General features: G+C 56.2%; 2 protein-coding genes across 5 annotated transcripts in view; both read right to left on the minus strand.

Annotated features, from left to right (window-relative positions):
* VCP (valosin containing protein) overlaps positions 1 to 223 on the minus strand; it is a 22,475-nt gene extending 22,252 nt beyond the window's left edge. The window contains exon 1 of the mRNA XM_027665335.1: positions 119 to 223. Within this exon, the coding sequence (XP_027521136.1) occupies positions 119 to 135 (17 nt within the window). The 5' untranslated portion in view covers positions 136 to 223. The remainder of the gene's footprint in view (positions 1 to 118) is intronic.
* Positions 224 to 1,885: 1,662 nt separating this feature from the next.
* On the minus strand, positions 1,886 to 10,540 carry FANCG (FA complementation group G). Of its 4 annotated transcripts, none has more exons than XM_027665433.1 (12): positions 9,697 to 10,540; positions 8,820 to 9,013; positions 8,044 to 8,197; positions 6,793 to 6,923; positions 6,295 to 6,441; positions 5,351 to 5,511; positions 5,040 to 5,106; positions 4,284 to 4,621; positions 4,079 to 4,134; positions 3,384 to 3,521; positions 2,415 to 2,538; positions 1,918 to 2,135 (listed from the first exon to the last, which is right to left on the minus strand). In XM_027665433.1, exons 1-12 carry the CDS (start codon positions 9,881 to 9,883, stop codon positions 2,018 to 2,020), a joined length of 1,815 nt encoding a protein of 604 aa, XP_027521234.1. In that variant the 5' UTR covers positions 9,884 to 10,540; the 3' UTR covers positions 1,918 to 2,017. The 4 variants fall into 4 exon arrangements, with proteins under 4 accessions (XP_027521236.1, XP_027521234.1, XP_027521233.1 ...); XM_027665432.1 differs by having other exon boundaries at positions 8,029 to 8,197; XM_027665434.1 differs by having other exon boundaries at positions 1,955 to 2,135; positions 2,372 to 2,538; positions 8,029 to 8,197.
* Positions 10,541 to 11,712: the final 1,172 nt, after the last annotated feature.

The following is an 11,712-nucleotide window of genomic DNA, read 5'->3' on the forward strand; positions in this document are numbered from 1 at the left end:
GGCGCCACTGCCGCCCGCCCGGGGCCCGCGGGCCGCACCGGGAGAGGCGGGCGGGCCGCGCCGGGCCCAGGCCGCGGCAGGGCCTAGCCCGTGGGGAGGCGACGGGGGCCGCACTTACTCGGATCCCGAGGCCATGGCGCTGCGGGGAAGGGGGCGAGGGGCGGCGGGCGGCGGGTCCGCGGGGCGGGCGGGGGGTCCGGAGGGTCGTGGGGGTCGCGGGTGGCGGGCGGCGGGTCCGGGGCGTCCGCGCTGGCTGAGCCTCAGCGCCGACTCATCGGCGGCGGGAGTCCCGCCCACGCCGCCTGCCCTGCCTAGCAACAGGCTGCGCCGGCCAATCGGAAATTCCGCCCGGCCACCGCCCCGGCCAATGGGTGGCGGGGAAAGAAAAAAGGGTGAGCGCTCCGCCTTCGCCCCGCCCCCTGCGCGCCCTCTGGCCAATCGCCGCGAGCCAGGCGCCGTTCCTCGCAGCCAATCGAAGCGCGGCGTTCGGCTGAATGACAGCGTCAGGGCGGCCAAAGGCGAAGAGCCACCGACGGGAACATGCGGGCGGGAAGTCCCGCCCCCGCGACCGCCCGCGCCCCGCGATTGGGCGGTGCCCCAGGGAAGGGCCAATGAGGAGGGGCGGGGCGCGCATGCGGAGCCGTTCCCGCCACCCGGGGCTCCTGCGGTCCTGCCTGTGGGATCGTGGAATGCCCTGAGATGGGAGGGACTCTGAAGATCATTTGGTTCCAACCGCCTGCCGTGAGCAGGGACACCTTCCACCAGATCCGGTTGCTCAGAACCCCATCCAGCCTGGCCTTGAACACTGCCAGGCATGGGGCAGCCGCAGCTTCCCTGGGCAACCTGTGCCTGGGGGAAACCACCCTCAGAGGGAAGAATTTATTCCCAAAACCTCATCTAACCCTGCCCTCTGTCACTTTAAAGCTGTCACCCCCCCATCCTGTCACTCCATGTCTCTTTCAAAAGTCCCTCTCCAGATCTCTTGCAGCCCCTTGAGAGTATGGAAAGTCTCCCTGGAGCTTTCTCCAGGCTGAACAATCCAAACTCTCCCAGCCTTTCCTCATAGGAGAGGTGATCCATTCCTTTGATCATCTCGGTGTCCCTGCTCTGGACTCACTCCAACAGGTCCCTGTCCTATTCTGTGCCAGGGACCCCAGAGCTGGATGCAGTGCTCCAGGTGGGTCTCACCAGAGCAGAGCTGAATTACCTCCCTCGCCCTGCTGCCCACCCTGCTTTGGATGCAGCCCAGGATATGGCCAGCTGTTTTCCCAAAGGAACTGCAGGAAAAAGCCCACCCAAAGCCTCTCTGTCCCTCCAGCGCTCAGAGGCTTCAGCAGCTCCTGCCTCATGCTTCTCCTGAGCTCTGTCATGTCCTCTCTCCTCTCTCCCAACTCATCCTTTCCAGCAGCTCCCAAATATCCCTTTTCTCTTGTGGGAGGCAAGGCTTGACAAAAGCTCGGATTATGTGCCAAGGGACCTTCCTCACCCAAAATGAGCTGCACCAAGCACTGGACGAGGGCAGGTTTTTCTTCACCCCTGATCATTTGTTACAGAGGGGCTACAGATTTGGGACACACCAGGGACACACAGGCACCCTGCTCCCATCCCTGTGAAATTCCATGTGGAATTTAGACCTCAGAGCTGCATGCTTTGGCCAAAACCCTTTCTCTGGTCTCCAAACTGCAGCAACTGAGCAAAAGGCCAGGACACAAAGCAGAGATAGGAAAGAACTCCAGGTCCCTGGAGCCTGGAGCACAGAGCTGGCACAAGGCATGAAGATATCTCTGTCCTTGATCTCCCATACACTTGGGGTACAGATCCAGGCAGTGACAAGGCCATGACTGCAAAGTTTCCCTCTGGAAAACAGCACAGAAAAGCCTAAAACTAAGTAGAGCTGAGGCTTTTATTAGAAAAGATGATCTGTTTTAGTCCTTTGGGAATCAAGTTTTATCCAAGAGTAATTCTGAGTCTTGAAAGACTGATTAAAGGCCTCGTGCCAGCCCGGAGACTGACCAGGTCAGCTGGAGGTGTCCTGGGCTGCTGTCCTGAGGTAATCCTGTATGGTGCTGGCAAGAGTTTCACTGTGTGGGAACATGGCCTGCTCCAGACACGAAACCAAGTACAAAGGGAGGGGCCTGAAAGAGAAGGGGACATGTCTGACTAGGACATTTGTTCTGCAGAACCCCCTGTTCTCCCCCAGCCTCTGCCCTCCCCACCTGGCTCCACATGAGCTCTTTTGTGCCCTGGGGAGTCTCTGCAGAGCCAGAGCCTGTGGTCCCTCAGAGCAGCTGTGAGGAGAGCTCCTCAGACACATCAGAGGTGTGGGCAGAGGTGAGGAGCTGAGCTAAACTGTCACCACAGCCTGACACGCCATTTTTGCTGCTGGAGGTGAAATCCCACCCTTCTCTACACACCTTCCCTTCCCTTCCTGCTCCCCAGGGGAGCTCTGGGACAACTTCTGCCACTGAGCAGCTGCCTCCTGCTTTCGGTCCAGTTTCCACAAGGCCTGCACCAGGTAGGAGGCAGCAGCTGGGTCACCTGCAAGACATGAAGGAGGATCAGCCCTTAGCAGGGGAGGAGCAGGTCCTCAGCACTGCTGTGACCTGCAGGGTGTTGCAAAAGAAGCTTAGAAGCCAGACAAGGTGGGTGAGTGTGAGGAGAGCTGGTGTAGTATGGAGGAGACTGTCTTGCTGTGTCACAGGCTCTAATTAACCCCGGGGCTGAGAGCCAAGGCAGACAGATGGCATCAGCCCTGCAGCATAGCGTGCCACACCTCTCCTTGGACACAGGTTGGGATTTTCCCTGCAGGCATGTCTGCATCCGCAAAGGGAGGGAGCCACGGTCAGGACCGGGACTGGCAGGTTTGGCAGATTCTGGTGAAGCTCACACCTTTGCAGCACAGCTGGAGCACTAACAGGGGATATCACCCTGGGAGCAGCACTAGACATGCCCTGGCTGGGCTCAAGACATGTGTACTGCCCTCACAGGCCTCTGTACTGCCAGGCATGGACATGCTGCTTCCTCAGATGGAGCACAACTCCAGTTCCTCCGCTCTGGGAAAGCAGACCTGTCTGGGAGAAAGTTGGCTGTACCAGGCTGGGGTTGGGGCAGGAAGAGATATTTCCAAGCTGTCTCAGGGCATAGGTTGTTGCCAGGGTTCTGATATACTCTTCTGACAATAGTTGTGGTCTGTTTCTCCAGGGCAGTGAGCTGGCCAGGCCTCACATAACATTTCTAGTGGCCCTACTGTAGTCCTTGACACCTGAGTAAGTGTGGTCTAAAGCATAAGGACTTCCTGCTGAAGACAGCAAAGCAGATCAGGACAAATTTGTGGAAATCCCCTCTGTTCCTCACCAAAATGAAGAAAAGGAACAGCCTCTTACCTGGAGAGATATGCAAACCATGCTGGAAATCCAGTAGGGCTTGTTTGTGCCTCCCCAGCTCCAGAAACTGTGTACCTCGCCCGATGAGAGAGAGCAACCTGATCTTCTGGAGCACCTCCACCTCTGGCGGGACATTCTCTGCCACAGAAAGACACGTGCACCTGGAGACAGCATCTTCCAGGCATTCCCTCCCTAGTCCCAGCAGGCTGAGCCAGGTTAGCAGTCAGGACAAGCCAAAGATTTACTTGGGCTGCTCATCTTCCAGCTCCCCAGACAGATGGCAATGCTCAGTCCCTCTGCCAGGCTGGAAAAGGCCAGGAGGCAGCAGAGGGGGAGACTGAAGAATGCCAAGAGCTCACAATGTTACATGGCTGTGGTGAACAGCGACCTCAGCAGCAGCCTGACCTTTGGCTGCCCATCTGCACAACTGGCACAAATCTTTTCCCTGAAATCTGTATTGGAGAAGCTTCCCAGTTCACAGGCCATTTAACTGTTGCCTAGACAGTGAAGGAGGAGGCAGAGTTGAGGCCAAACCCTGCTCCAACGAAACCAACCAGGCTCTTCAGAGGATTCAGCATGGCACAGAGCTCAGCACTCTGGGACAGAGGTGATGCTGGGCTCTCCACCTTGCTCCTGTACCCACTGCTGACAAGCACACGGATCCTGACCCAGCCTGGCCCCACACAGGTCCTCACCTATTGGTTCAGTGCCAGGCCCACGAAGCTGGACTCGCAGGAGATCACTGAGGCACCTGTGGGAGGGAGCAGGAGGTTTGGAGCCACTCCTGGGCTGTCAGGAGTGTTGCCAGGCCAGACCTGGTGCAGTGCTGTGCCCTGCCCTGGCCTTGCCAGCCAGTGCTGCCTGCTGGGGAGGCCCCTTCTCCCAGTGAGGCTTTGTCACCTGCTGAACTGCGTTATGGCCTCCTTGCTCTCGCCCAGCTTGGCCCACGCCCAGCCCTGGTGCAGGTATCCAGCTGTTCTCCAGGCAAGGCAGCACAGACTCTCCTTCTTCTGGGACAGGAGTTCCCCCACCAGCCCTGCCCCTGGCAATGGGCACTCCGGCTGCTCCAGCCTCTCCTCCTCTCGTAACATCCGTGGGATCAGGTCAGTCGTCCGTCTGATGACCTCTTCACACACGGTTATGGCATCCTGGTGCCTCCCAGCCTGCTCCAAGGCGGATGCTGCTTCCAGGAAAACCTCTGGGATCCTGGGCAGAGTTGAGCTACCATCCAGGGGCACCTGGGGAACAAAGGCAATGTCAGTGCTGCAGAACTGCAGTGCCCAGCCAGGCAGAGCAATCCCACCTGGGAACACAGGCCCACTCCCACAGACACCGGAGCCTGGCAGAGCAGGCAGAACCTGTGAAGGACTCACAGCTCAGCAGAGTCAAGGCAGCAAATCCCTACTCTGGAAGTGAAGGACATCCAAAATCAGGCTGACAGCTTTATGGGGAAGGGGAAGCTATTTCTCCAAACAACAGTAGCAAGTGCTCTCTGGTGTGAATCCAAAGACAGACATGCCACAAGTCAGGGGGGCCAGTCCCCACTTCATTTCTTTTACATCTCAAACTAGACACTGAAATCTGGAGTTCAGGCCTTGGGATGGAGATTCAAACCTCATCTACCGAATCACCAAAGGAGCTCACCAGGACCCCTACCTGCTGCTGGAGACCCTCCTGAAGCAGAGCCAGAAAATCCAGGTAATGTTCCACTGCATCAGCCACCCTGCAACAGGGACAGAACACATGATGGAAGGAGCAGAGGGAGTCCCAAAAGTGCCAGCAGCCAGGTGGAACCCGGATTGCCAGCCCACAGGCTTTCCATGCACCACACTCGCTCTGGTCACAACCACTCATGCTTTGAGCAGACCTTCAACAGCAGTACTGAACTGGACCATTTCCAGGAGCACAGGGAAAGCTGCAGAGCCCAAACAAGCAGCATGCTGCAAGCACACCAGAGGCACTATTACCTCCCACCCTGGAGACACCGCTGTGCCAGCAGGTACTTCACTTCAGAGGGGTGGTGATGGCGAAGGAGAGAAGTGAGTGTTGGTGTGTGGACAAGCAGCTCTGTTTGGATTAGGATATTGGGACTGGAGGAAGCAGCTGCTGGAGGTTTTTTTTCCAGAGCCTGTGAAAACAGGAACAGAGAATATGATCAACACCACACTGGTCAAATCTCATGCAGCTGCAACCACTTGTCTCTTCTGGCATCTGGAGATGCACCCAGGCGAGCACAAGTTCTGCACTTCACAAGCACAGCTACTTTTTCTCACAGCCAGTTCCAGAAAGAGCCATCAGGATCACTCACACACGGATCAGGCAGGCTCCTGATCACACGGTGCCAGAAGATTTGCAAGATCACCCAGATCACCTAAGGTGTTTAGTTCAAGGTGCTCTGAGCTGCCTGGAACACCATCTCCCATTACAGCCACAGACCTAGTTAGATCAGATCTCAGGTCATTCTAAGGAGAGAGATCCTTCTCCACAGCTCTGTTCGTACCTTACAGATTTCAAAAAGCTAAAGAGATAACTCATTGTCTACTGCTGTGACCTGCTCTCCCAGGCAGGTTGATACAGCTAACACACACCCCCTCAGAGCCACAATCTGCCTGTAAAGGCATCTTTACTATCATATACTTTATTAAAAGACTGATACTTTCTGACCCAAGACTATAATGTCTTCTCCCAAGCCACCAAGAACATGAAGTGGGACACAATATCCAACTGCCAGGTGGTGAGCAGGAATTTTAGATCTCACTGAGCTTCTTCCTGCCCACAGTCTGAAAGCAGCACCATGCCTGGATTGCTGTAGCCTACTTCAGGGACCCCAAGAAAGCAGAAGCCTGCTTGAAGCTCTGTGCAGGCTCTGCTGGGCAAAAAACCAATCCAGAACTAGAGGAATCAGACAAACCTCGTAGAGCAGAGCCAGGGCCTGCAGCTCTGTATCAATCTCTCCCAGTTCATGGTACACTGCTGCCGCGTGGGACAGGGCAGAGAGGCACTGGAAGTCGACCTGGAGGGCCCGTTTCAGGTGCTGAAGGGCTGTCTGAGGCTTGCCCTGGTTGGATGGAAAGAGATGCATGTTGCAAGCATATCTTTACTACTTGGTGGGATCCAGATCCCTGCTCTGCTTCCCCACAGATCCCCACTAAGCAAGAGCAGCACTTCAGCCAAGGGCAGCCTTCCTCAGGTTGGTTTTTGATCTTCTCTCTCTGCAGCCCTTTGGGCTCAGCCAAAATCCCTGCCTGGATTTTGCAGCCTGTCCAAGGAGGCTGGGGCCACGGGGGCAACTTCTGCTCAGGACCCTGCCACCCTGCAGTGGCCCAGGACCACGGAGAGGCAGTGTGGGCATCAGCCTGAGCTTTCCCACCCTGCTCTGAGATGCTTTTCCCCTCCCTGCTGTCATTACCATTCGCTGGGCACAGCAGCCGAGGCAGGTGTAGATCTGAGCCAGGACTTTCTTGGAGCAGAATCCTCTTGCAGCTTCCTGAAGGAGGGAGAGGGCAGTGGGGAAGTTCCCAGCCTCCAGCTCCTGCAGCCCTAGGACAGACCCAACATCTCTGTGGTTCGCCTTTCTGCCCTCCCTGGTCCCCAAACAAGTATGGTGCCCTTTTCTTCCCAGTGCCATAGGGACCTGCCTGACCCCCTCCAAACCCAGCAATGAACAGCAGGATGGTCCCAAGCTGCCATCTTTGCTTTGATGGCATTGCAAGAGAACAAGTCACACAATGGAAATGTCCAGCAGAAATAACAGCAGCTTCTAAGCCCAGATACCAAAATATCTGCCTTGGCCCAGAACAAGGACAGAGGTAGGTGCTGGGCAGGTTCACCTTCACATTCACCCACAGTGACAGAGGGGAAGCACACACACAGGATCTCAGAATCTTTCCAGCACATCTGGGCCACTTCCCAGCAGGATGCTTTGGGATCTTAAGCATTAATATTTATTTATTAATATTTATCACAACTGGTTATTTGCTTTTCTTCTAGTCCTCTTTTCAAACTTCCCTCTGAGGCTGGTCTCACATACTCACATCTGCCACCTCCCTGTTGGAAGTGCTGGTGCCACCCTAGAGCATTTTGGCTCTGGGTCTGTGGGCTGGGGCTCCTGCCCTGCCTCCTGGCAGGAAGGCCCCACATGAGCCTGAGCACAGTAAGGCAGCACTGGCTGCCCCCAGAGCTGCTGGCGTTGTCAAAACAGTGAAGGAGAGAAAACAAGTGGGACAGAACGCAGCAGTCAGATGAGATCCTTTGCCTGCTGTGACACCAGGCTACAACAGCTTTGTGTGGCTCTTGCAGCACCATAATCCAACAGGAACAACGCGCTTGCAATGAGGCACGTGCAGGAAGACAGATAGAAGAAAGGAAAATGCTCACAAGTCCCCTGCCAGCCTTCTGTTTTAAGATCACTGCAGGGCCCAGACATCTACGCAAAGTCACAGACAGGCAGCAGAGCCCTGTGACAGTGTGGAGAAAGGATCAGCTGGGGTAAAAGCAGGGAAGCTCTTAGAATATGGAATGGAAAAGCTGAAACTCAGAGGCTCAGCCCAGAAACCCCCAAGGGCCAGTTTGCTTGGGAAGAGAAAGCATGATAAGGACAGGGTAAGGGGGTCCTGGGACTGGAGAGCAGTGGGAAGCTGAGTACCTTTGCCACACAAACCTTGCAGGAAGGGTGCTGCAGTGCAGAGGATCTCCTTCAAGTCCTCAGCACTCTGTACCAGAGGTAGGCAGGCCCCCTCAGCAGGGACTTGCCATGTCTTCAGCAGGGACAGGAGCTCATTGTGCCCCTCACTGCAGCGACCTCTTCCTGTGTCCTGTGAACACAAGAGGACAGAGAGCAGGGAATGCTGCAGGGAAGCAGGAAACACTGATCCAAGGGCACAGGGAAACACTAAACCCTTTGACATTGCTCTCTGCACTGGGAAGCAATGTCCTACCACCCACTCACTTCAGATACAACCTCGTCACTGCATTGATTCCTGCCTGGCCTGGGGCAGCACCTCCCCACCTCAGAGTGGGGTTCACCTCAAGGGGCTCCTGGCAAGGCAGATCCAAGTGCTGTTGGAGTGCCTTCAGAAAGGTGGGACCCCTCAGCAGCCTCCCAATCAGCAGGAAAGTTCCTCTGCATCCAACTGCCTGCAGATTGTTCCCTACAGAGTCTACAAGTCCATCTGCAGCCCCATTCCAGCCTGCCCAAATCTCCTGTCTCACATACAGAGGTCCCAGCGCCCCAAAAGGCAGAATATTCTGGGATCCATTAGTGCACTCAGGGCCATTAGGCTATGCTGGAACACCAGGGAGAGCATTACTCATGCTGACTGGGCAGCACTGATGGTTTCAGGTGTCCAAATGCCACAACAACATTTTGCAGAGTGGGTTTCATGACAAACACAATATTTATGCCAGCTCTGCCAGCGTCTGCCCGTGTCCAATTACCTCAGCAGTGCTCAGGAGCCGGAAGAGGCCAGCAATGCTTCCCAGGCGTCCGGCTGCCAACCACCAGGCTGCCTGCAGGGCCCCCAGTCGGTGCAGAGGTGCCTGCAGCTCCTCCACTGTTACCTCCTGCAGCACCTTTTGCCACAGCTCCTCCATGCTGAGATCCTGTCCACAGGCCCCACAAGCCTCCAGAACTGAAAAAAAAAAAAAAACAAAACAGGCAAAAATACCCACAGCCATGAGACAAGTTGGACACCCTCCCGCAAGAGGGAAGAAAGCCTCAAGCAAGCATGGGCTCCTTGTAGCGAGGGAAGGAGTGGGGTTGCAGGGCTGGCCTGGCCTCAGCAGTACAGAAACCAAGCTCTCAGAGAGTGGAGTTGACAGCAGCACACTCAGGAGACAACACACGGCTCAGAGCTACAACTCCAGCTCTGCCGAGTCCTCTTGAGGTCACTTGCCCTCGGTAAGCGTGTACCAACACTGCAGATCCACCTCAGGAAATAGGCATGCAGCCTATTTCAGTGGGTTTTCTTTGAAGCCAGCACATCATAATTAAAGAAAACACTTAATTTTCTACTGTCACCAAAACTTCGCTTGTGACTTGGCACCTTACACCTTGAAAACTCTTGTTTCCCTTAAAACCTCTGGCCCATCCCTGCAGGGAGCAGCAGGCAGGCAGCTGCACATCATCCCTGGCCACAAGCCACCTCACCTCCAGCCCTTCCTGGTGGAGGCAGGTGTGCCTGCCCACTGCTCCGCTCCCTCTCCAGCCCTTCCAGGCAGAGCCAGGCATGTCTGCTCCCACCACATATCTCCAGAGCACAGAGAATGCTCCCCTCGCACCGAGGAGTCCCCATACAGAGGATCACCTCCTTACCCCTGAGGAGCCCCTGGCGTATTCCATCTGCTTGTCCCTCGATGGCAGAGTTGGACGCTCCCAAAGTGAAAAGCAGCGAGTTGTAGAGGACAGTGAGTTCCAGAGGCAGGGTAGGGAGGGCAACCGGCAGCCCTGTGGGCACAGCCAACCCAACAAGAAATTTAGCTGGCTGGGAAAAAACAACCATCCATTCCTAAGTGGCAACACCTGGCTTGGTGACAACAGAAGTGGCCTGGAAAGAATATTTTTTGTGATTGTGATTTGTGACCGTGGTGTGATTTGGGATTGTGGGGTGACTTGTGACTGTGGTGTGTTTTAGCACTTGGCCACTGCCCATAGACAGCACATGTCACCATTCCAGGTGCCAACTGCTTTATACATCCATTCCCCAGCTATCCAGGTGCTGTAGTCCTCCAAGACTGAGACCTTTCAGCTCTCTCCAAAGAACATCAATACCCTACTCTCTTTCAATACAAATCCACCCTTTCACACACATTTCATACACTGTGTCTCTCTCCTTACAGTATCTCAGAATGGGTCAGGTTAGAAGAAACCACAGTGGCTCATCTAGTCCAACTTCCCTGCTCAAGCTGGGCCATCCTACAGCACATGACACAGGACTGTGTCCAGATGCTTCTTAAAGTGAGGGTGACTCCACATCCACTCTGGGTAACTTGTTCCCGTGCTCAGTCACCCACACAGTAAAGAAGTTCTTCCTCATGTTCAGGTGGAACTTTCTGTGCATCAGCTTCTGCCCATTGCCTCATGTCCTGTTGCTCAGCACCACCGAGCAGAGCCTGGCTCTGTCCTCTGACACCTCCCTTCAGATACTTATAGATATTGATGAGGTCCCCTCTCAGTTGTCTCTACTCCAGGATGAACAGGCCCAGCTCCCTCAGCCTTTCCTCATAGGACGCCCCAGTCCCTTGATCATCTTTGTTGCCCTCTGCTGGATCCCCTGCAGGAACTCCTTGTCTCTCTTCCAGTGAGAAGCCCAGAACTGGAACTCAGGCTGCCTTCCATCAGGCTCCCTCTGCACCACAGCTGTGGCAGGGAGCCCCTTCCCTGGCTTCCCATGGCAAAGACTGCTCATTTTTTTTCCAGAAACCCCAGAGCTCTGCCCAGCAAGATCAGGTGGAGGCTGGGGCTGGGCATTAACCCCTCTGCAGGCCTACTTCAGCACAGGGCAGAGGGACTGTTTCACTCTGGTTTGCTTCCAGCACTGGGATGATGGAGCTGCATCCTAAAGGACAATGGCCATAAAATAAGACACAAGAAGTTCCAACTCACTGTGAGGAAGAATTTATTTACATTGAGGGTGGCAGAGCACTGGAACAGTCTGCCCTGCTCCAGATCGGAATATCTCCCTCTCTGGAGACATTCCAAACCCACCTGAATGCGTTCCTATGTCACCTGCTCCAGATGACCCTGCCTGGGCAGGGAGATTGGACTGGGTGGTCTCCAGAGGCCCCTTCCAATCCTGACAACTCCATCATTCCGCGATTATCACCTTTCAGGCCCAATTCAGCACAGGGCAGCACGGATCGCTTCAAACCCCTCCCACCCACTTCAGAATTTTGTTTCCAGCACCGGGATGCCGGAGCAGCATCCTGGTAAACAGCAGTGTCCGAGCCCCGGTGCTCCCACGCCCACACCCCCCAGGCCCGGGACAGCAGCAGGAGGCGCCGGCCGGGCAGGGGCAGGGACAGGGCCCCACTCACCGCGGATGCTCAGGAGCAGCTCCTCAAACGCGTCTCGCTGCCGCTGCCGCAGCTCCCGCGCCGCCGCCGCCCCGCCGGGCCCCGCAGCCCGCGCTGCCTGCAAGGGACTCACTCACCGCCCGCCCGGATGGGGACCGCACCGGCGGCGGGCCCAGGGCGCGGGGACCGGGGCAGGGAGGGAAGGGGACGTGCCGCACCGTCCAGCGCTCGGCCAGCGCCCAGCTGTGGGCGGTCCAGAACCGCAGGCAACCCCGCTCCTGCTCCCGCTCCGTGTCCTGCCCCGGCCCCGGGGCCT

The sequence above is a fragment of the Corapipo altera genome, unplaced genomic scaffold (genome assembly GCF_003945725.1).
Source record: "Corapipo altera isolate COAL_440 unplaced genomic scaffold, ASM394572v1 61045, whole genome shotgun sequence".
Classification (NCBI taxonomy): domain Eukaryota; kingdom Metazoa; phylum Chordata; class Aves; order Passeriformes; family Pipridae; genus Corapipo; species Corapipo altera.

What these genes read in the sequence shown, in the direction of transcription:
- FANCG (XM_027665432.1), bottom strand. Translation starts at nt 9,883, where the DNA reads ATGGTTGTTTTTTCCCAGCCAGCTAAATTTCTTGTTGGGTTGGCTGTG. An exon ending in ACGCCAGGGGCTCCTCAGGG is followed by an intron (nt 9,014 to 9,696) that starts GTAAGGAGGTGA and finishes TTTTTTTTTCAG; the next exon opens with TTCTGGAGGCTTGTGGGGCC. An exon ending in CCCTGGCTCTGCTCTACGAG is followed by an intron (nt 5,512 to 6,294) that starts GTTTGTCTGATT and finishes CTGTTTTCACAG; the next exon opens with GCTCTGGAAAAAAAACCTCC.